Source organism: Chiloscyllium plagiosum, chromosome 36 (assembly GCF_004010195.1).
Source record: "Chiloscyllium plagiosum isolate BGI_BamShark_2017 chromosome 36, ASM401019v2, whole genome shotgun sequence".
NCBI lineage: Eukaryota > Metazoa > Chordata > Chondrichthyes > Orectolobiformes > Hemiscylliidae > Chiloscyllium > Chiloscyllium plagiosum.
In genome coordinates, this window is record NC_057745.1 from 1,475,393 (window position 1) to 1,500,677 (window position 25,285).

At 41.2% G+C, this 25,285-nt stretch overlaps 1 protein-coding gene across 1 annotated transcript in view; it reads left to right on the top strand.

Moving 5' to 3' along the window:
* strc1 (stereocilin 1) overlaps positions 1-14,944 on the top strand; it is a 65,741-nt gene extending 50,797 nt beyond the window's left edge. The window contains exons 21-26 of the mRNA XM_043677053.1: positions 1,316-1,471; positions 4,947-5,089; positions 8,017-8,165; positions 9,600-9,697; positions 10,719-10,781; positions 14,798-14,944. Of these exons, the coding sequence (XP_043532988.1) occupies positions 1,316-1,471; positions 4,947-5,089; positions 8,017-8,165; positions 9,600-9,697; positions 10,719-10,781; positions 14,798-14,944 (756 nt within the window). The remainder of the gene's footprint in view (positions 1-1,315; positions 1,472-4,946; positions 5,090-8,016; positions 8,166-9,599; positions 9,698-10,718; positions 10,782-14,797) is intronic.
* Positions 14,945-25,285: the final 10,341 nt, after the last annotated feature.

Genomic DNA, 25,285 nt, shown 5'->3' on the forward strand with positions numbered 1-25,285 from the left:
AGTTTTTGTTGCAAACGTTTCGTTCCCTGGCTAGGCTACATCATCAGTGCTTGGGAGCCTCCTGCGAAGCGCTTCTTTGGTGTTTCCTCCGGTGTTTATAGTGGTCTGTCCCTGCCGCTTCCGGTTGTCAGTTTCAGAGGCATGAGGCATGGCATTCATCCACAAACTCCATTAACAAACACATCGACCTGGACCCAATACACCAACCACTACAGCGGACAGCTGAAACTGACAACCGGAAGCGGCAGGGACAGACCACTATAAACACCAGAGGAAACATCAAAGAAGCGCTTCGCAGGAGGCTCCCAAGCACTGATGATGTCGCCTAGCCAGGGGACGAAACGTTTGCAACAAAAACTTCCAGCTCGGCGAACAGAACCACAACAACGAGCACCCGAGCTACAAATCTTCACACAAACTATGTCCTACATATGTTGCTCAGGTACATATTCTTCACATATAACCTGAGACCATGAGTGCTAATGGACTTTTTCACATATATCGCACATAATCAACTTGAAATCCACAGGTTATAGTAGAGAGCAGCCACAAGAGGGAACACTGGCTGATGTTGTTCTTCCTGGAGACATTGTAACCAAATGTAATATTCCACTGGTTGCTTTATCTGACAACACCTATTCATACCAGTCTGGTGCTGAATCTGGTAATGTTTTAGCTTCTGCATTTCAGCACCAGACCACTCAATTTGTGTAAACCTAAGCCATCAGGGTAACTAAGTGCTTTGATACTGATGTGGTTTGGTGTTGACAAGAAGCTTTTATTCCTTTCTTTCATTCCGTTCATTTCCTTCTGTCTTTAAGACAGAGACAGATAGGTTCTTGATTAGTAAGGGAATCAAGGTTTATGAGGAAAAGGGAGGAGAAACGGGTTCAGAAACATATCATCCACGATCGACTGGCAGAACAGACTCAAATGGCCGAATGGTCTACTTTTGCTTCTGTGTCTTTGGATCTTTCTCCTGTAAATGCAGCTATTTTGATCGTCTGAACTAACCCAAGTAGAGCACATTCAATGTTAGCACAAGTTTCTCTTGAATTCCAATTGGAATTTTCAGTGACTACCTGACATTTATGGACCCTAGTTATGGACTCTGTCATATGTGGAAACATCTATTACACTGTCAAACCATTGATAGTCTTTCAAACCACTTCGGCTTACAGCTCAGCCTTCTTGTTTCTAGAGGAAAAAGCCACAGGTTGGTCAGTCTTGCCATGGATAACCTCTCAGTTTTGTTAAATCCCTTGTACTCTGTAGCGTTCATTATAAAGTTATTACAGAATAATTCTCTCCTCAGATTTACAGACCCGTGTCGGCAATGCCACCCAAGGTGATTGAGCAGCTGGGGCAAATAGCGACTCAGTTCACAGAAAAGGATCTTACGAGGTTGGACCTGTCAGACCTTGGAGCAGTGACGGCTCTAGGTAAAATTGCAGAATGGAGCCAGAAAAAGGTAGCTTATGCCTGTTGACTGATGAAAGTGAGAAACAACGATTTTTATTTCTGTAGCAACTTTCATATCCTCGCGACATCCAATTACAGTCACTGTCTTGATTTTGATTAGTCAGCACTGTTGGAAATCTCATGGTCAGTTTTGAATAGGAAGCTCATAAATAGCAGTGTGATAATGATCAAATGATCAGTTTTTTGCAATGTTGATTGAAGGATAAATATTGCCCAGGATACTAGGGAGAACGCCTCTGCTATTCTTTGAAATATTACCAAGGGATTGCTTTTGTACTCCTAAGGGCAGACTGGCCTTGGTATGACATCTTATCTAAAAGACAGCAGTTCAGAAAGTGCAGCACTCCCTCAGCCTCGATTTCTTTGGCCTTGAACCCACAAATTTCTGACTCAGATGTGAGAGTGCAACTATTTGAACCATGGCTGACACAGCAATGCCAAAATCAGCAGGTATACTGAACTATGCGTGGACACGGTAAAAATCAACCTGTTAGTATGTGCCCAAAATACATTGCTGTTGTGCAGCTTGATCTGGCTGACTAATCTGCATCCTGAAACCACGTACCTATTACGCCAGCTACATGTTTTGTAACCTTTGTACTCAGGTGATTGCACGTGATGCTTGTCTATTTAAATTTTTATGGTTTTCCTGGTGACTCAGCTGGTTATGTCAATGGGTATTGCACTGAACTGACTAGCAGAGGTCCCAGATTTGATTCAAAGTGTGTTCTGAGTAAGTTGATGTCTTACAATATAGATGCGACAATTGATATTTAACCCTTTGAGTGAAGAGATGATGGTCGAGGGATCCTGGTCCTGATTACTGTCCATTACCCATCTGCAGAGCAGGGGACTGAGTTGAAAGGTTGCCATGAGAAGGCCGTTTACTTTATCCAGTCTCTAAACTCAAAAATTTATTCCCTAACCTCACCACCACTTGCTCTGTTTAAAGACATTTCTAATGGGGATAGGTTTACAAGGTCACGAGAGGGCACTGGCAATCAGAATGTTGGTTTGAAATGTGTGTACTTCAATGCCAGCAGCATCCAGAATAAGGTGGGTGAAATTGCAGCATGGGTTGGTACCTGGGATTCCGATGTTGTGGCCATTTCAGAGACATGACTAGAGGGACAGGAATGGTTGTTGCAGATTCCAGGACTTATCTTAGCCTGCTGGACACATTTTCCTCATTCCTGAAGAAGGGCTCATGCCCGAAATGTCGATTCTCCTGCTCCTTGGATGCTGCCTGACCTGCGCTTTTCCAGCAACACATTTTCAGCTCTGATCTCCAGCATCTGCAGTCCTCACTGCAGAGGATGAGGCATGAAGGCTCAGTTAGGGGGCTTAAGAGTTATAAATTAGCCAGAAAATATCTAAAGGGAGGACTAAGAGGAGCCAGGAGCGGACATGAGAAGTTGTTGACGGATAGGATCAAGGAAAACCCTAAGTCCTTTGAGAAGTATATCAGGAACAAAAGAATGACAAGAGTAAGTTTGGGCCAATCAAAGATATTAATGGAAAGTTCTGTGTGGAATTTGAGGACAGAGGGGAAGTGATTAATGAGTACTTTTCGTCAGTATTCACATTGGAAAAGGGGAATGTTAGTGAGAATACAGAGATACAAGCTACAAGATTAGATGGGATTGTGGTTGATAAAAAGGAGGTTTAGCAATTTTAGAATATCTGAAAATAGATGGAATTTATCTTCAGATTCTCTGGGAAGCCAGGGAGGAGATTGCAAAGCCTTTGGCTTCGATTTTTATGTCATCATTGTTGACAGGAGTAGTGCCAGAAGACTGGAGGAGAGCAAATGTTGTGCCCTTGTTTAAGAAGGGGAGTCAGGACAACCCTGGTAATTATAGGCCCGTGAGCCTTACTTCGGTTGTGGGGAAGGTGTTGGAAAAGGTTATAAGAGAGAGGATTTATAACCATCTGGAAAGGAATGATTTGATTAGGGATAGTAAACACGGTTTTGTGAAGGGTAGATTGTGCTACACTAATCTTATTGAGTTCTTTGAGAAGGTGACAAAACAGGTGGATGAAGATAAAGCAGTTGATGTGGTGTATATGGATTTCAGTTAGGTATTTGATAAGGTTCCACACGGTAGGCAATTGCACAAAATAGAGTTTTGGGATTGAAGGTGAGTTAGCGGTTTGAATCAGAGCTGAAAGAAGACGGAGGGTGGTGGTTGATGGGAGATGTTCATCCTGGAGCCCAGTTACCAGTGGTGCGCCACAAGGATCTGTTTTGGGGCCACTGCTGTTAGTCATTTTTATAAATGATCTGGATGTGGGTGTAGACGGGTGGGTTAGTAAGTTTGCAGATGACTCTAAGGTAGGCAGAGTTGTGAATAGTGCTTAATGATTTGTGAGCTACTGAGGGACAGAGATAAGATGCAGAGCTGGGCTGAGAAGTGGCAAATGAAGCTTAATGTGGAAAAGTGTGAGGTAGATCACTTCAGAAGAAGTAAGAGGAATGCAGAGTACTAGGCTAATGGTAAAATTCTTGGCAGTGTAGATGAACAGAGAGTGTCCAGGTGCCTAAATCCCTGAACGTTGCCACTCAGGTTGATGAGATTGTTAAGAAGGCATGTGATGGGTTGGTGTTTATTGGTAGGTGGATTGAGTTTCCAGAGCCACAAGGTCATGCTCCAGCTGTACAAGACACTGGGAAGGCTGCATCTGGGGTATTGCATACAGTTTTGGTCACCACATTATAGGAAAGATGTGGGACCTTTGGAAAGGGTTCAGGGGAGATTTACTAGGATGTTGCATGGTATGGAAGGAAGGTCTTACGAGGAAAGACTGAGGGAACTGAGGCTGTTTTTGTTGGCAAGAAGGAGGTTGAGAGGTGGCTTAATCGAGACTTATAAGATAATCAGAGGGTAAGATAGGGTGGACAGCGAGAGCCTTTTTCCTCAAATAGTGAAGGCTAACATGAGGGGACATAGCTTTAAATTGAGGGGTGATAGATTTAGGACAGATATCAGGGATAGTTTCTTTACTCAGTAGTAGGGGCATGGAATGGCCTGGCTGCAACAGTAGTAGACTCGCCAATGTTAAGGGCATTTAAATGGGCATTGGACATACATATGGATAATAATGGAACGATGTGGGTTAGATGAGCATCAGATTAATTTCACAGGTCGGCGCAACATCGAGGGCCGAAGGGCCTGTAATGCGCTGTAAGATTCTATGTTCTAATGATTAATAATATGCTGACTGAAAGTTACTTTCCAACTGCTTGAAATTGAGAAATCTTAGTGTCTTGAAGAGTAGGAGAATCTAATTGAGCTGGCATGTGTAAGATGGGCTGAAAGACCTTCTTTAGTGGATGAATCTGAGACAGATTTAGGGCCACAAAGTGGACATGTACAGATAAATGACTGTAAAGCCTTTGTGTTGCTACAAGAGAAATTGAATGAATTTCTGCACTCTAAAGAAGAATCTGATATTTGTTCCAGCTCACCGTACTATTTACAACCTTCCTGCGGGTCAACAGGCGCAGTGTAAATGAACTGGATTCTGTCAGCTTGGTAGCTCTGGGGCACCTTATTTGTGGCATCAAACAAGCAGATATCTCTGCAATAGACCCGATGCAATTTAGGTAAGCACCATCAAGATTACATTCTGCGGTACGATAGGTAAGTTAGTGTTTCAGAATTCCTTGTGTTTTCACATGTTAATGGTTCCAAACACAAGGCAGCTGACAATGTGGAAGGCTGAGCTGGGACCATATATGTGGCTCGATTTCAAATAGGAACAGATAGGTCAGAGATGATAGGAACAGTTCTCCTGTTTACATCTCTCAACTGATTGAAGACTGATGTGTTTTAAAAGTAAAAGTAAGATGCTGCAAATTTATGGACGGTAGAATGTGGGAAGACACCCAGATTTACCTGGAGGCTTTAAAAAACAAGGATTTATTATCAGCACCTGAATATATTTGCAACCACATCCATTCAGACACTCATGCAGACAACTACAAACATGCACAATCTCAAGAAACGCAATGTAACTATAAAAGGTTTGCATTTAGGTTTTGAAAGTTTTTGAGATCTCTGTCACACTGCTTTTTCTGAGATGAAATGTTACAGGCCTGTGACATTTTCCTTTGGTCTTCTGAAGGATAGATTCTGGAGTTTAAGGAGGACAAATTTGCTGTGGTTGGTTGCTTGCAGTAAGAGATTTTACTTTCACCACCAGCTGAGGTGCAGTTGAACCTCCATAGTAAAAGCTTGGTTTGTGTTCTCCAAATAGAAAGATAAACACTATCCCACATTCTCTGCTATTAATGGTCCTTAAACATGACCCTATTCATTTCCTGGTCTGGATCTTACTCTTGATGCCCCAAAAATGTGCCTTAGAGAATGTCCTCTCTTTAGTCTAATTTCTGTCATATGAGCAGTGTTTTTCTGTCTGTTGTCTACACAAATGGTTTCTAGTGACTGATCATTATGGAAAAAGTTGGGTCCATGATTCACCTATCTGAGAGTCTGATAAAATAGGGGTCTTTTGCACACAGTCTCTCGAATTCAACTCCAAATCCAAAATGTCTGCTTGCAGTATTGTGAAAACAATTTCTTTAAAGCTGTATTTGCTGACACCAGCATGATATGCTGCTTTAAATTGCATGAGATCAGATTTTCGTTGGTGTCGGTGGGGGGAGAGAGATTTGAAGCAGGCAACCATTAACCACTGCAAGGGTCTTTTGCAATTTAGTGATCTTTCAAAGATATATTCCATGGATACACGGTGACTTGGCTGCGAGGATTCAGAACTGCCCTGCCCATAGAAGGCAAAGGGTAGTGGTGAAAGGGTGTTTTCAAGCTGCAGATCCACAACTGGTGGTGTTCTGCAGGGATCCATACTGGGTTCTGTGCTGTTTGTGATATATGTGACTTGGATGTAAATGTAGATGCATTGATAAGTAAGTTTACAGATGATACAAAGATCGGTGGAGTTGTGGATAGTGTAGAAGGTTGTCAAAAGACACAGCAGGATATAGATCAGTTGGAGATATAGGAGTAAGTGTGAGGTGCTGCACTTTGGGAGATCAAATGCTAAGGAAATGTGTACAGTTAATGACAGGACCCTGAACACATTCATGCACAGAGTTATCTTGGGGTTCAAGTCCAAAGCTCCTTGAATGTGGCCACGCAAGTAGATATAACCTAAAGAAGGCATATGGCATGCTTGCCTTTATTGGTCAGAGAATTGAGTACAAGAGTCAAGATGTCATTTTGCAGCTTTATAGACTTTGGTTAGGCCACACAGAGTATTGTGTTAAATTCTGGTTGCCACATTTCAGGAAGGATGTGAGGTTTTGGAGAGGTTGCAGAAGTGGTTTATCAGGATTCTGCCTAGATTAGAGAATATGAACTATAAAGACAGGCTCAAAAATCTCAGGTTGTTTTCTCTGGAGCAACAGAGGCAGGGGGGAGACTTAATAGAAGTCTATAAAATTATGAGAGGCATTGATAGGGTTAACAGTCATAATCTTTGTTGAGTTGAACTGTTTCATAGTAGGGGACATGGATTTAAGGTGAGGGGGTAAAGTTCAAAGGAGATGTGAGGGGCAAGTTTTTTTTTACACAGAGTGGTAGGTGTCTGGAACATGCTGCCAAGGGTGGTGGTGGAGGAGGCAGATACAATAGCAGTGTTTAAGAGACTTTTAGATAAGCACAGGTAATGGAGGGATATGGACCAAGAGCCTGCAAAAGGGATTAATTTAATTTGATGTCATGTTCGACACAACATCATGGGCCACAGGGCCTGTTCCTGTACTGTATTGTTCTGTGTACTATATCTAGAGAGTTTGTTTGCATTTTGATGACTTGTCTAAACATAGAGAGTAGTTCAAAAGCTTTGTATAGTTCCAGGCAAGGAAAGGTCACCTGACCTCTCAGCTCCTTTTATTTTAAAATCAAGTATTCAGTTTGCATTCATACTCCACAAGGCTCGAGAGTGTGCTGCTGGAAAGCAGAGCAGGTCAGGCAGCATCAGAGGAGCAGGAGAATCTACATTTCAGGCATAAGCCCTTCATCAGGAATCCCGAAACGTCGATTCTCCTGCTTCTCAAATGCTGCCTGTGGTGCTCTACTTTTTCAGCACCACACTTTCGACTCTGATCTCCAGCATCTGCAGTCCTCACTTTCTCCTAATCCACAAGGCTGTATTGTGAGAGTGTGATATAGGGTTAGAGCACAGAGCCCCTGCAAACCTGCTCTGCAGTTCACTGACATCTTGGCTGATCTATGACCTAACTCCAGACAAAGAAGTTGGGTAGAAGGGGATCATGGGGAGTACTGGCACCAGCACAGACTATTTCAGTCACACACGTTTAATGTATTTCTGTGGACCATCTATTAAATATTAGTGATTAATAGTTACTATTAGTTTTAAATTCTTATGTCCTCTCTGTTTTAATACTGGTTAAAAATTGTATTTCTCTTTTCTGTTTAATTGAAAAAAAGCCTTTATTTCTAAATTGAACACACTGGTGAGATGCTGTGTTGTGCTGGTTTGTCTTAGTATGGCAGTCCTGTGGACCGGAAGACTGAGCCTATCCTGTGACGAGCAGCAGCTGGCAGCCCTGGCCAAACTTGTCACTCACTCTCCGACATTCGGAGACGTCAGCCACTGGAGATCTGAAGAATTCACTGAAATTGGTTCTATTGCAGGCAAGCAGCCATTATATTTACATTGTTTTGTAAATTTAAATGCCATTGATTTAAACATAATTTAAACATCTCATAAATGTAAACATCACAGCTTGTTAAGAAAAATTTCCACGTGCACCACTATGTCTGGAAGAACAGGTTATGTGGTGATATATCACCACATAACCTGTTCCCACATTACAAAAATGACTGCACCTGTTCCACATACTGCTGTTTCTGGAACTTTGCAATTTGGCTGGCATGTTTCCCACATTACAAAAATGACTGCACTTCAGAAAGATATTTCTTTTGCTGCAAAGAGCTTTGGGACTTGCCAGGGTCTTGGAAGATACTATTTAAATCCAAGTCCTTGAATTCCTATCACAGGACTCCATATTCACGATTGCTGGAGCCTGTTCTATCATTCAGTTAGATCCTTGAAATATGTATTTCAATTTCATTTACCCAACTTTGATCCATTTTCCTTAGTGTACTAACCTGAGCAAAAACCTATCAACACCTAAATCTTGGTGTTTTGGTTTACCCCCAGCATTTACAGCCTTTGTCAGGAGAGAGCTCCAGTTTCCCACTCCCTCATTGTGTGAAAATGTGTTGCCTTGTGGAGCTATCAGAAGCTTGGGACAATTTGAATGATTGCTGTCAGGAAATAAGAAGGATTTGGGGTGAAGGATGGGGATAGCGAAAAATCGATGGAGCGTGATGTCTCCCAGATATTTTTCAATGTGATTGTTGAACAGGAATAGCAACATGTATAATATAGTGGAAGTCCTTGATAACCTGGATGCTGGGGTCCAAAAAAGTGGAATAGCTTATAGCTGAACAAATTTAAGAAATCTCCTATTCTTAAACAGCCAAATGAAATTTTAAATAAAGATTTATCTCTTTTTGGGTCTTGGTTCTGTTGCTCTATATGCCACTTTACAATATATAGAATCAAACTTGCACAACAACAACAACAAATAAAACCAGAAATTGCTGGAAAAGTTCACCAGGTCTGGCAGCATCCGTGGAGAGAAATCAGAGTTCATGTTTTGATTCAAGTGACCCTTTATCACAACTAAACCCAAAACGGGAGAGAAATCAGAGTTCATGTTTTGATTCAAGTGACCCTTTATCACAACCAAACCCAAAATGTTAACTCTGATTTCTCTCCACAGATTCTGCCAGACCTGCTGAGCTTCTCCAGCAATTTCTGCTTTTGTTTCTATTTCCAGCATCCACAATGCCTTCAGTTATCATAGGCTTGGATTATACATGTGCAAAAGCAAAATATTGCAGATGCTAGAAATCTGAGATAAAAACAGAAAATGTTGGAAACATGGGTCAAACTGCACATCTGGAAGTTTGTAATAGGGTATAAACAGTTACTGCATGAATGAATGTACTTACTATCTTACAATTATTATTCTCACTCCCTCTTTGTCACTTCAATAGCTGGACTACCAGATATTATACTGTCAGCTCTGGTTAAAGAACAAATTGAAGGACTCACTCCTGTTGCTGTGGCTACTATCTCGCCAAAGAAATTTTCCGTAAGTGTGGAACATTATCCTTCAATCCATATAATGTAATTAAAATTTTGAATAATTAAAATGGAGAATTTTATTTCATTGACTTTACTTTTCTAAAACTGTTGACTGTTTGTTGGAAAGACATTTTACATGGTCATAAAATAAATACAGGTGACTAGGGCCATTTGGCCCATTTCATTATGTCTGTTGAGAAGACCCTAAATCCATTACTGCAGAATCTAATTATTCCCTAAATTTATTCTAGGAATTTTCCCTCTGTCTTACATTTGAAAATGTATTGCAGCCATTGATAACGATTGTCCTAGAATTGGGTCTAAAATGACTTTTATAATTTCAACCTGTGACCCATCAACCTGCTTTCTCAATTTCATTAGAAGTAACATTTCTGATTTTTTTTTTCAATTCCATTATACTGTTATTTATCCTCCTTTAATGTGATCAAATGCCTCTTTTTCCAGACCAAAAAGCCTGAGTTGCAACCTTATTTTCTCATGGCCCTTTTATACTCAGGATCTGTATAAATCTCTATAAATCTTTGCACATGTTCCAAAATTTGAATGTTTCTGTTTATCTTGTTGACCTGAATTGAACACAATGCTCAAGGTGAAGTCAGACCAGAGCACTGTACATTCTACAGATGCCTGCTACCATGTGGTCTTTGGTGATCTGTCATCTATAAACCTCAAAGGTGAGTTAGCAGGGTCTCCAATGGTCCAGAATATCACAGTCAAGGATGTGAGTTTCCTAAAGGAATAATGATCAGGGAACAGAAACCATAAGAACATTTTCTCTCACATAACCCAGTGACATTAAGGTCATTGACCATGCTACTAAATTGATTGAGACCAGGCAACGCAACATTGGTCTCCATGAAAACCTGAATCATTTAGTTACAATTCTATCTTTAACGCCAGGGTCAATTTTGTGACAGGTCATTAAAGTAGTTTCCAATCCAATTTGTCACCAGATATACTGGGATTTTTTTTAGGTGTTTTCTAATTCCTTTTTTCTTTCTGTTCAGGTTGTATTCAGTCCCACACAGATTCGCATGTTTAATTATCAGCAGGCAGTAGCTGTGACTCCTGCCACTCATCCACAGATTCAATCAATAAGCACATTGACCTGGACCCAATATACCGGCCACTGCAGCGGACAGCTGGAACTGACAACCGGAAGCGGCAGATTCAAACCACTACAAATGCCGGAGGAAAGATCACAGAAGCGCTTCACAGGAGGCTCCCAAGCACTGAGGATGTCACCTAGACAGGGGACGAAACGTCTGCAACACAAATTCCCAGCTCGGCGAACAGAACCACAGCAATGAGCACCCGAGCTACAAATCTTCTCACAGACTTTGAACATACAACAATGCGGCTCAACACATCCATGCTGGTGTTTATGTTCTACATAGGCTTACTCTTTCCCTATTTCACCTAATAGCATATGTTTTCATTCCTTTCTTCATTCTGTGCTTATTTAAAATCCCTTAAAGACATCTATGCTGCTTGCTTTACTCACCATTATTTAATTGGTTATGACGAGCTTTCAATGATATCGAACTATCAGCAAAAGCTGAACAACTCATAAATGTTCCAATAAAATTAAAAACATTTTAGAATATTATGAAATGATTAATCTGACAGGGGACTCTGCACTTGTTTGTACTTAGCGAGTTTTGAAAAGATTTGTAGCTCAGGTTGAGATTCTGGGTGTAGGTTTGCTCGCTGAGCTGGAAGGTTCATTTCCAGATGTTTCATCACCATACTAGGTAACATCTTCAGTGGGCCTCCAGGCGAAGCACTGCTGATAATTCCTGTTTTCTATTTATATGTTTGGGTTTCTTTGGGTTGGTGATGTCATTTCCTCTTCTTTTTCTCAGGGGTGGGTAGATGGGGTCTAACTCGATGTGCTTGTTGACAGAGTTCAGGTTGGAATGCCATGCTTCTAAGAGTTCTCGTGCGTGTCTCTGTTTGGCTTGTCCTAGGATTGGATGTGTTGTCCTAGTTGAAGTGGTGTCTTTTCTTATCTGTATGTAAGGATACTAGTGAGAGAGGGTTATGTCATTTTGCAGCTAGTTGATGTTCATGTATCCTGGTGGCTAGTTTTCTGCCTGTTTGTCCAATGTAGTGTTTGTTACAGTCCTTGCACGGTATTTTGTAAATGACATTAGTTTTGCTCGTTGTCTGTATAGGGTCTTTCAAGTTCATTAGCTGCTGTTTTAGTGTGTTGGTGGGTTTGTGGACTACCACGTTGCCAAGGGGTCTGAGTAGTCTGGCGGTCAGTGTTTGTACTGCTGGGCACGGGGCTGTGTGGAGAGTCTGATCATCGCCAACACTGTTAGTTGTTTGGCAGTGCCTCAATATTAAAATTGTAAACTGTTCCCATCCTATAATCATCTGAAATCTCTGTGCTCCTCTAATTGTGGCCTTTTGATGTTCTTTGATTTTAGTTGTTTCACTAGAAGTGGCAGTGCCTTAAGCTGTTTGGGGCCAAAGATCTAGGTTATTATCTTAAACCTCTCAGATTCATGACCTAGTTGAGTGAATATTAATTGTATTTCATTGAATTCAGGTGATGGGCATTAACTGTTCAAGTCCCACCTCATCCAGATGGTAAGAATACGATAGACTAGTGGTGTTATCACTCGACTATTAATCCAGAGACCCAGGTAATGTTCTAGGAGCCTGGTTCAAATCCTGCCATGGCAGATGGTGAAATTGGAATTCAATATAAATCTGGAATTAAGAGTCCAATGATGACCATGTTGTTGATTGTCAGGAAAAACCCACCTACTTTCGAGATATGTAATATAATCTCTTTTACTTGATTTGGTTGATTGGTAAATGTCTGTGATTGTTAAGGGTCTTTGTGTGCGATGGGGGGGCACAGAGGTATGTGATAGCAACTCTGAATAGGTTCACCAGAAAATAAAATATATAAAGGAACAAATAGATTTTGGTTTTTGGTGAGAAGCATGTGTACAGCATGTAACTCCGTAAATTAATTACTGTAAAGTTATCTAAACATTACTTTCAATTCTATCCTTCATCACCTTGATTTCTGGAAACTAACAGACTTCTGAGGTGATTCACTACTGGAGCATTTTTGAGATAGTGACCACAACTCAATTAGATTTAGGATAGGTACTGAAAAGGATGGGCTGGTAATTAAAGCTCTAAACTGGGGAAAGAGACTAATTCTACTATGAGAACGTGAGGACTGCACATGCTGGAGATCAGAATCGAAGAATGTGGTGCTGGAAAAGCACAGCTGGTCAGGCAGCAGCAGCAGGCAGTCAGGTAAATTTCTCTCTGATGTGGAAGGATTCCATCTTGGATCACTTGAACCACACGGGATCAATGTGGATTTCACTAGTTTCCCCATCTTGCTTCCCCACGCCCCCCACCACCACCACCCCACCACCTTATCCCAGTCCGAACCTCCCGTTCTCTTGTACGGTCCTACCTGTCTATCTTCCATCCCACTTTACTGTTCCACCCTCCTCTCAGACCTATCACTTTCATCCCCATCTTCATCTACCTATAACATTCCCAGCTACCTTTCCCCCCCCAGCCCCACTGGCCTCCCATTTATCTGTCAGCTGCTTTGGCCCAAAAGCTCCCTTCCTGATGAAGGGCTTATGCCTGAAATATCAACTCTCCTGCTCCTCGGAAGCTGCCTGACTGGATGTGCTTTTCCAGCACCACATTCTTTGACTCTCATTCTACTAAGATCAGATACGATTTTTCCAAGTGGACTAGGAGCAGCTACTTTCAAGTAAAACTGTGTCAGAGCAGTGAGAGGCATTTGAAGAGGAATTAGCGAGAATACAGGACAAACATGTGCCAATAAAGTCAAAGGGTGGGACCAAGATTAAAGAACCATGGATGTCAAGGGGCATGAAGATTAGGATTAAGAGCAAGCAGATACTGAGGGACGCGATATCTGGACCTTGGCAATAATTTTCAAATACTCTCTGGCCACAGTGAGGTGCCAGATGACTGGAGAACTGCCAACATTATTGCATATAGGTCAGTCCAGGCAATAATTTCCTTCCTTCTAGTGAACCAAATAAGTTTTTCTGACAACTGATTGTTTCATTGTCACTATTAAAGAAATTAGCTTTCAATTCCACCTTTTTAATAATTGAATTAAGCTTCACTTGTGGAAGACACTAGAACTGGAGGATACCATTTAAAAATAAGGGGTCTCCCAAATACAGATTAGAAATTTCTTTCTTTCAGTTGACTGTGAAATCTGTGGAGCCCTCTTTCTTTAGATAGTAGTGGATTCAGGGTCACTGAATATTTCTTAAGGCAGAGAAAGATAACATTGACTGAGAATGGAGTCAAGGGATGTAAGGGATAGACAGAAAAGCGGACTTGAATCCAAAATCATATCAGAACAGGATTGAGGGGTTGAATGGGCAACTCCTACTCCTGTTCCTAAATTGTCTGCCCAATTGCTGCTGATGTGGGACTTGCTTCTGGATTATTAGTTCAGTGACATTGCCACTGCCTTCTCCAGTTTTCAGTGATATTGGATAATTGATGACAATTACCATGTCCTGAGCACATGTCAAAATTACATCCCTCCCCAACTAGGATGTTAGGTGACTATGTTTTAAAAAAAGAAAATCCTTGCTGACATTTCTTGATGAATGTTTCATCCTTGCGGCTAAAGATTGTTAATTCTGGGAAGCAAATAAACAATTCCATTTATGTCCACTGTCGGAATCATGCTACTTCTAGATTTCTGCTGGTAGCTAAGCACCTGCCAAATCTCTCTTTTACCTAATGCACCTGTACATTTCATTTCAAATCCCAGCTATTCATGTGGCTTTGCTCAGCTGACAAGTTTTCTAAAGTACACGTTAGGTTTCCAATGCATCAAATTTCTTTCCTTAACCTTGCCCCCTCTCTTCCTTTCATACCTCCTTTTAAAACCCACCCCTTTGATCTTTTAGATATCCTGCCTGAATTCTTAATTCAGAATAATGACCATTTCAAGGTTACTCTAAAATTGATATTAAAACAATTAATTAAAACTGTATCATGGATCATATGTGCTGGTTATTAATGAAATGTTCTCTGTTTATAGGAAGATCATCTGGAGAAGTTATTTCAGGAAGCGTTATTGGAATATTATTTTGTGTTGTTTGTACTGTTTTACCTTCAAGTAGAGAAGCTTATCTGTAAAATACATTTCATCTTCAATCCTTTAATGTGTCTGTCTAACATTGCATAAGTACATTTTTAGTTGTGTGTTGGACTGACTGCAAACATTCCATATTGAAGAGATGTACTGTTTGTCTTGCAAACCTTTCCATTATTGCTCTTGGCCATCCTTCAACTGTGTGTAATTTAATAAAGAATTGTTTTCTGCTTTGAATTAAATTCGCCATCAGAATCAATTGAGTGCTTTTATTTCTCCAACTGAGGTCTTCAGTTCATTGCTCTACTGTTAATGACCCTGCCTAACTGCTTCAGCCCCGGTATTTGGAATTATCTACCGGAAATGTGCTAACTCTCTTATCTTAATTTATGATGGTCCTCAGAACCTACCACTTTGACCATATCTTGTGTGTAATAATTTGAAAATCACTTCTGTAAAGCTCCTTAAAATATTTTGTTTTAAAGGAGCTATATAAATGTAAGTTCTTGTTGTTGAATGTGGTTCTTAGTTTATCTCCCACCCCTCTGAAGGTGCTAATCTTTGCTGGGATTTGTTTTCACAAGTGCTAATATTTTACTAGTGCTTCATTCAAAAGGAATTCTTCATGAAATCATTGGCTGTTAAAGGAAGTCAATTAAGGTAAAGTAAGCAATCTGTGATTGCTTTGTATAACTATGTAATCTTTCAGTTGCCATATTAGTTTGAAGCACATGTTCTCGATTGAAGTGTGAATGAAGTGATTTAGCTGACATGCTAAGTTGTTTCTGTTTGCCAGTTTAACTATTAAATGTTGAACAGGGGTTCCCTCTTTGCTCTTGCCAATATACTTCAGTCTACATCACTAGCAAAGAGCAATGACCAAAGTCATTCATCTCACTACTCTCTGTAGAACTTTGCTGTTTTCATATTTGCAGGGTGTGTTGACTTATTAGCAGTGCCTCATGTCAGGAACACTTTGATTTGAATCCCTTTGGATGTTCTGGACAAGGTCCAATACAAATATAAGCTTTTCTTTCTATAAGAAGACTTTAATCTGGCAAATATAGAAGATTGGTAGGTGACCAAAATGGAAGTAGATTTTTAAGACTTTTGAAAGTGAGAAAATATAATGTGAGAGAGGGATGGGGGCGTTCCAGGTGGCTAAAGCGTGGGAGAGTTGGGGGGAGGGAGCAAGAAGAGCATGTGTAGTAGAGAGAGTTGGATGAGTGAAGGGATTGGAAAGGATGGAAAGCTAGAGGAGGTGTAAAGCTGAGTATTGATGCCATGCCCATAAAAGCTGACCTTGTGCTTATGAATATTATCAACAAAGAGCAACATATAAATAAGGAAAAGGAAGGGACCCAGGATGAAACCATAGGTCACGTTGGAGGTAAAAATACAGATGTGGGAAGAGACCATGTTTCTATCTGATCTGAACTCAAAAATTATTTAATTAGTATTTCTAATAATGTGGGCACTGCTGACAAAGCTGTGATATTTATTGTCTAGCCCTTGTTACCTTAGATGATATTGAGCCACTGACTTGGAAGCAGCCTGTATGTTAAAGGTACTCCCACAATGATCGTAAGGGAGGCTGTTCCTGGCTTTGAACAGGGTGACAGTGAAATAATGTCTGATTTATGTTTACATTGAGATGGTGTGTGGCCTGGAGGAAGTAGGTGCAAACACGTTTAGAGTCATCGAGTCCTACAGATGGAGTCAAGCCCTTTGGCCCAAACTGGTCCATGCCGACCAAAATGACCATCCACGCTAACCCCATTTCCCTGCACTTGACTCACACCATCCGAAGGGAAAAAGTGAGGGCTGCAGATGCTGGAGATGAAAGTCGAGAGTGTGGTGCTGAAAAAGCACAGCAGGTCAGGCAGCATCCGAGGAGCAGGAGAATCGATGTTTCAGGAATCAGGCTTGTGGGATGGAGTGCTGAGAGATAAATGGGAGGGGGGGGTTTGGGTTAGGGAGAGGGAAGGTAGCTGAGAAAGCAATAGGTAGATGAAGGTGAGGGAGAAGGTGATAGGTCAGAGAGGAGGGTGGGGGAGAGGATAGATGGGAAAGGTGATGGACAGGTCAGGAGGACGGTGCCGAGTTGGAGACTTGGTACTCTGATAGTGTGGGGGGAGGGGAAATGAGGAAACTGTTGAAATTCACATTGATTCCGTGTGGTTGCAGGGTCCCAAGGTGGAATATGAGGCATTCTTCCTCCAGGCATCAGGTGGTAAGAGTTTGGTGGTGGTGGTGGCCCAGGACCTGCATGTCCTTGGCGGAGTGGGAGTGGGAGTGGGAGTTGAAGTGTTCAACCACGGTGTGGTGAGGTCGGTTGGTGCGGGTGTACCAGAGATGATTTCTGAAGTGATCCGCAAGTAGACATCCTGTCTCCTCGATGTAGAGGAGACCACATCACGGATATAGTAGAAGACATTGGTGGAGGTACAGGTGAATTTCTGTCGGATGTGGAAGGATCTTTTAGTGCCTTGGACAGAGGTGAGAGGAGTGGTGTGGGCACAGGTTTTGCATTTCCTGTGGTGGCAGGGGAAGGTGCTGGCAGTAGGGTGTGAGCTGGTGGGGGCGTGGACCTAAGGGAGTCGCGGTGGGTATAGCAAACGGGGGAAAATATTCATCTTAATAAGTGCTACCCAACCCAACCACAAGACCGGAAGCACTTCCCATCTTTGAAGGTCTTGTTTGATTTTGTAAAATAATTGAACAAAATTGGCTTTGAACAGCCAATCCAGAACTAGAGTTATGAATATACCCAAATACACAAAACCCCCCTTGTGACCACTTAAATGGGAATCAATATTTACCCTCAAAATCTAAGACCACCAATAGGCATAGCCTCTGATTAGCAAAATTAATCTTGTACCCCGAAAAGGCGCCAAATGTGCAGATGAATTGTATCATGTAGGGCACTGAAACTATTTGCAATGATGGAGATGAACCCAGGCGGAACATTTGGCTATCTTAGCAGCAGTTGGGGTGGTGAGGAGGACTGGAAGGGTCCTTTTCAATGAGGGTGGGGGCTGTGGAGTGTCCATTGTAATAAAGTATAAACCATTTCCTCCTTGTCCAAGTGTATACAAAATACACATAATCAATTAAAATAGGCAGCAGCAAAGAAGGAACACAAACTTGTCCAGTAGGGGTCACCCACATTCTGGTTTGAGTATTGAGGGAGTACCCTATTTGTGGCCATAGTTTGTGCTCTTCAGCAGGGGCTTCCCCTGTGATTTCTGTACCTTCCCCAGGTCTGGCATATACCCATCCTTATACTGTGTCTAACCAGGTTTTGCTAGGGGACCAGAAGTTTGGGGTATTAAGACTGCCTGCTTGGCAGCTTCATCTACTTGCCCACTACTTTGGAAACAGTATCAGTTTCCTCAGCATGAGCCGAACATCTTGATAAATGCCAGATTGATTGGACAAAACAACATTCCTATAATGCTGCCTCATGGGGGTTAAAAATCTTCAATGTTCCCACAATGCTCCAAAATCGTGGGTCATACTAAAAACGCAATGAAGAGTCAGTGTATATTAAGTGATTTTCATTTTGCTAGGACGAAAGCATGTTGATTCCCCACATCAGCTCCAAGGTAACATTAAAGACACATTACTCCCCAGTGGCCACATTTCAAAATTTAAAGCAAAGGCCAGCCATTTGTCCCTGGGGTTTTTGATGTCTTGTTGCCAGTCTCAAAGGTGAAATGTTGGGACCTGTCTATACCCATTTTCAGGGTCACCTCAGGAAAAAGGTTGCTCAGCAGTGGTCGTTGGGTGGGTACCTGAGGTAGGCTCCACTCCTGGTTCTAATCAACCCTATCAGGGCTGGCGTACGGTATTTGGGATCGCGAGGGCACTGGATATAATCGGTTTTACTTGTAACTTGCATTGTGGTTCAGTCTGGTTCTGGCCATCCCAATAGAAAACCACTGCTCACCTCATTTGCGACTGGAAATTCCTGGACTGGTTCGTACTGTTGGTCCAGATCATGTCAGTGACTCCAGGCAAAAAACATTGCAAAGCATAGGGTTAAACAAAGGTAATTGAGCTTCTTAATTATTATTCAATTGTATGTCACTTCCGTCAGACAGATAGACACATATTTCAGTCTTGTAACACAAGCCATTCGTATTCAAGCTACTTGCAGAATTTCACTCCATTCACATTTGGACATATTGAGCAAATTGGGTCAGTTTGGTCTTGTGATCAGGGACATGCTTCATTAACTCTAATTCCCGGGATGGGACCTGGTTTAGGATGACGCAGGCCACTCATCCCCATGATATTGGCTATGAAGACTGGATGCTTCATTTTCAAAAGAAGGAAAGGTCTGTAATAAATGGGTGGTGTGCTGGGGACACTCAGGAGATGTTAGGGGCTCAGCGGGTATCCAGGAACAAAATCCCCATCCTCAAAAAAAAGGGGTCGGTATGCCAGACATAGGCTTGGGATTCTGAGTAGCATATAAGTTCTTTATTTTACAGTATTGTTGCTTTAACCCTGTTTGTATATCCCTCAACCTTAGTGGCCTTACACTGTTTCTCATGTCCCTTTTATTATTTTTTTAATCACATGTCCCTTTTATTTTTCATATACCCATTCACAGTCACCTCCCAGCTTTTGGGAGTTCCATCTGCTATACATGCTTCTATCCCCCAGTCACATACAGAATTTCTTCAACTGGCCAGTAAGGTAGCTTTCCATTCTTTAATTAACAACAAATTAATGCAGCCATGCTTCAAATTAACCATGAGGCAATGAGACAGGTCACTGACAATGTGCTGAAAATGTGTTGCTGGAAAAGCGCAGCAGGTCAGGCAGCATCCAAGGAGCAGGAGAATCGACGTTTCGGGCATGAGCCCTTCTTCAGGAATCTGCGCTTTTCCAGCAACACATATTCAGCTCTGATCTCCAGCATCTGCAGTCCTCACTTTTTCCACTGACAATGTGTAAAGAAAAAAAAACAAGCGATCCTGCCAACTACTTTTGATTATGTGATTTGGGCTAATGCAATTGATTATTAAAAATAATAAAATCATTATCTGTAATTCAGAGGTGGAAACTGAACGAGTGACTAAGACATTTTAAAAACCATCAATATGAATTGGAAATTCATATATTCAGTATTCAATATTTAAAATGTATACAGTTTCCAACTTTGAATCCACTATAATTACCTGGTCTAGTCCCTTAATTTAAATCCAAGATTAGGTTCCTTAAGCGGTCCTGACCAGTCATCGCCTATTCACAAAGCTATAGGTCATGAAATGACTGCAGCTGCATTATCTTGTCTACTCACATGATAACAAAAAAAACTTCTAATGCACGAATAATGGCTGAATCCAAAGACACAAATATTAACCATAGGATATTAATTTTATCACATGATTTATCACAACCTAATGTTGAACTGAAACTTCAATTGTCATTGAGGGAGGGGACTTGATATAAAATAAAGCTACGACTGGCACATCATAATCACCAATGAAACACAGCAGTTTAAAATTAAGTGGAAACAAACAAGTCAGAAACAAAATAAAAGTTGTCTTCCTCTGTATTAAGCTGATTTGAAATTGAATAAGGTTAGCTTTCATGTAAGCGTAAAAGAGATTAGTTAGAAACTGACAGTAGGGCAGTCATGGCCTGTAAGAAGAACCAGTGTTAATATTTCATTTCATAATCACTGAAGGATTTTAACCCTAAAAGAAATCATGTTAAATTTCCAAAATGTAAATCAAATCCAAGACAGTCCCGGGTCACCAGGCAATACAATGCAACATTCAATCACCAACAAGCAAATGTGCATCCAAACCAAATCTGAAAGGGTTAAACTCTCTGCAAATTGCAGGGAACAATACAGCGCTGATTTTTTTTCTCTCTCGCACACATTCACACACATTCCAAAAGTCAAAGTTAGGGAATATTACCTTTATAAATCTTGGCTGTGGCACATAGCTGCTTAACCAAGTGTGTGAGAATTGTGTCACTGGCCAGTTTTCTTACTTTTTGTTAACATGACAAAGGTAGCAACCACCCTCCATATTTCACAAACAAAGAACAAACACCAAAACGATCAGAAAAAAAACAAAAATCAGCAAAGCAAGACAAGGCAAGCCAAGCCAAACAGATATGACATAAATAAACTCGACGTAAAACTTCCGCTAATCAACAGCCTGACAACAAACAAGACAAATGAGTGGCCAACCATCGAACATTTGACTACCAGTCACAGATGACTTCTTTTCGTTTCTGTTGATGTTTAACTTGAGCACGTTCATTTTGAGGAACTCAATAGATTTCATGTTAGTTAATTCAATTCCCAGTTTGGTGGCAGTATCCTGCCAAGAGCGCAAAACTGATTCTTGTGGCTTTTGTCACAGAATTGCTGCCACAGTCTAATTGCCAAATCAATTGCTGGACTGACTTAACCAATTGAATACTTTTAGGGCCAGCAAGTGGCCACTGCTCATCAATTAATGTATTTTTGTAAGGCGCCAAAAGCTTCCACAGACTGTCAGATTTCTCCGGAAACTTTTCGCACATATAGAGTTACCCATCTTAAACAGCCTTCCCTTTATAGTCTTGACCCAAAACTTTTACTCTTTAACAGCCCGTCAACACACAACAATCTACTGACCTTCACAACTCCAACAGACCCTTCTTGACTTTCCTTAACCCTCGATAATCCTGTTATAATGTATTGCAATACTTACTTATCTCACAGAACAATTTAAGTATCAAATTAAATAATGCCAATCTGACCAAATCAGAGTTCCCAAATCAGAGTTCCCAACTCTGCTTCCAGATCCCCGATCTGATAATGGAAGTTCCCAACTTCCATAGGATCCTCTAACTTAGCTTATCCCTTTAATTTATTTTCTCAGTAACCACTCTGATAACAGGTACCGGACCTGCTAGGATCCTATCTTATCTTTTCTTGTCTCTTTAATTTCTCAGAGTTCGCAACTCTGCTTACAGATCCCCAATCTGTTAATGGAAGTTCCCAACTTCCATCTTTGCTTTTCTATTTTTCTACAGGTCCCCGACCTGTTAATGAAAGCTCCCAACTTCTGTCGGATCTTATCTTCTCTTTTCTGTTCTCTTTATCTAGATTCCCTGAACCTCAATCTTACTGAGACCGATCTGTTACAGGCTGGACTGAGATGGTAGACAGCGAGGCGCCAGGTCCACCACTACTTGAATGAGACGAAAACCAGATGGATGTGAAAAACTCAAGTCTGGCTGGCCGATTCCTCAACACTCAATAGTGGAGGACTCAAGGCTTTTACACAGCTGTCAACAATCCGTCCATGCCGTATCTGAGTCACGGCACCATATGTAAATCTGGACCCCCGGGAGGAGCCCCTCGGTTCCGCGATCGGTTAAATAAACACTAGCAGCTTGGTCTGATTTCAGCAAGATTTAACAATTTATTATGATGCCGGGAATAGGTTATCCAGCAACACGGGGGTTAAGCACCTCTGCGTTCTCTGGAAAAGCTGCGCACTTTAGCTTAACACAGACAACTTTTACAGGTCCCTTAACAAACAGAACTGCCATAATTGCAAAATGAATCCAACAAAATGAAATAAAGTGACAAATAGACATAAAATTAAGCCAATGATATTTTCTGGGAACTGACTCCTTTGCATGTTTTTATCTTGGGGACACCTGGTTTCCAAGTCAATTTAGGATACTTTAATAATGTCATATCTTACTTAGTTAATTGTTTGCTAATCTTTCAATTAATTCAGGAATGCAGTTTTCAGCAGAGTAAGATGCCATTGCTCCTAGAAGCCATTTTGTTATGTTATTCTCTGTTACTTGCATTAAGAAGCCATTTTGTAGTTAGTAAAAGCATGCATAAAATGGTTGCTCCTGACAACAGCCTAAATCCAGATTTTAGATCCTCAAGGGAGTCATGGTGGGTATAGCAAATGGGGGAGAATATTCATCTTAGTAAGCGCTATTCGACCCAACCACGAGACAGGAAGCGCCTCCTATCTTTGAAGGTCTTGTTTGATTTTGTCAAAGAATTGAACAAAATTGGCTTTGAACAGCCGATCCAGAACTGGAGTAATGAAAATGCCCAAATACACAATCCCTTCCCCCCCCCCCCCCCCCCACGCCCTTTGTGACCACTTAAATGGGAATCGATATTTGCCCTCAAAATCTAAGACCACCCATAGGCATAGTCTCTGATTAGCAAAATTAATTTTGTACATCGAAAAGGCACCAAACACGCAGACGCATTGTATCAAGTGAGGCACTGAAACTGCTAGATTTGACAAAAAAATTAGGACATCATCCGCATACAACAAAATCTTATGTAATTTGACCCCACTTCTGGAGCTGATATATTAGGATCACGATGAATGGCCTCTGCTCATGGTTCAATCACCAACATAAAATGGAGTTGCAAAAGGGGTCAGCCCTGCCGTCTACCCCTAAAAAATGTTAAAAATTACTTGATTGTACCCCATTGGTGATGACAGCAGTGAGAGGGCCACTGTAGAGATCCTTTACCCATCTTATAAAGATTTCACCCAAATCAAACTGCTCCAGAGTATAGAAAAGGTACAGCCACTCAACTCTGTCAAATGCCTTCTCCGCATCTAGAAAATCACCAATTCCTGTATTGACTGTTGTTGGCATGCTTGAATTACATAAATGTTAACATTATTGGAGGATCTGCGGCCTTTTATGAAGCCTGTCTGATCCTCTTTAAAAATAGTGGGTAACACTGTCTCCAGCCTTAATGTGAGAGTCTTAGAGAGGATTTTAAAGTGGAGGAGTGAAATGGGCCTGTACGAAGCACAGTCCTCCGGGACCTTCACTTTTTTAAGAATAAGTAAAATATTGGCCTGTCTAAGAGATAGCAGGAGACAATCATGGCTGTATGAGTCAGAAAAGATATTGAGCTAAATGTGGGTACCATTTGCTTCAGAATCTGATGCATTATGAACAAAATTGAAGACTGCATTCGACATCCCCATTTCTGACCTAACGAGAACAGTCAGAAATGGTCATTGATGCTGCCACAGATTGTCTAGAGGGCATGGGACTAGAAGTTAAAACAATGAAGCAGTTGACATCCCACAATGTATTCTGTCAGTACACAGAATCAATACAGCCAGAATATGCCTGAGGTGGAGTCTCTTTGATCCAATATTTGGACTGATCAAGTGAGCTGATGTGCTCAAGATGGTGGTAAGAAAATCGTACTAAACAATGGACCATTTATTATCCACAGCCATATGTTGTAATGTTATTTTCCTTATTCTTTCATGGAATGTGGGCAGCACTAGCAAGGCCAGCACTTATTGCATGCCGACAATTGCCCAGAGAGCAGTTAAGAGTCAACCATATTGCTGATTTGGAGATGCCGGTGTTGGACTGGGGTGTACAAAGTTAAAAATCACGGAACACCAGGTTATAGTCGAACAGGTTTAATTGGAAGCACTAGCTTTCGGAGCACCACTCTTTCATCAGGTGGTTCATCACAACCACCTGATGAACGAGTGCTTCCAATTAAACCTGTTGGACTACAACCTGGTGTTGTGTGATTTTTAACCATATTGCTGGCAGTCTGGAGTGATGTGGGCCAGACCAAGTAAGGATGTTTCCCCAAAGGACATGAGTGAACCCAGTGACTTTTACAACAATCAACTGGTAATGTGTTAGCCATTAGACTAGCTTTTGTTTTATTTCCAAATTCTTCTTGAATTCAAATTCCACCAGCTGCCTTAGTTTCTGCTTTCAGAAATGTTAATTTAAATCATTAGATGTACGTGGACAGAAAATGTAATGAAACTTCAAGTGTACAACATGCCGCATCTTTCTACATAGGTTTCAGCTCTTTAATATCCCCAATTATACTGTTAGCTGCTCGGGAATTCTCTCCCTAACCCTCTCTCTCTTTCTCTACTTCTTCAAGACCTTGCTTAAAACCAGCTTAAATAAAAGCTAAGTCCCATGGATGCTGGAAGTCTGAAATGAAAATGGAGAAATTCAACAGGTCTGGCAGCATGTGTGGTGACAGAAGTCAAGTTGACCTATCAAGTTCAGTTTGACTCTTCAGAATACAACCTACAGTCATGTTGGACTTAATTGTGACACATGCTACCAGAAATAAAGATGCTGGAAATCTAAAACGAAACCTGAAATTGCTGGAGAAACTCAGCAAGTCTGACATCATCTGTGCAGAGAAAACAGAGTTAGTGTTTTGAGTCTATTGACCCTTCTTCATAAGATTCTGATAAGTCACACTGACCTGAAATATTAACTCTGCTTTCAATCTCTATAGAAACAGTCAGGGCAGGCAGGGACAAGGTAGGACTAATAAATTAAACTGCATTTATTTCGATGCAAGGGGGCCTAACAGGGAAGGCAGATGAACTCAGGGCATGGTTAGGAACA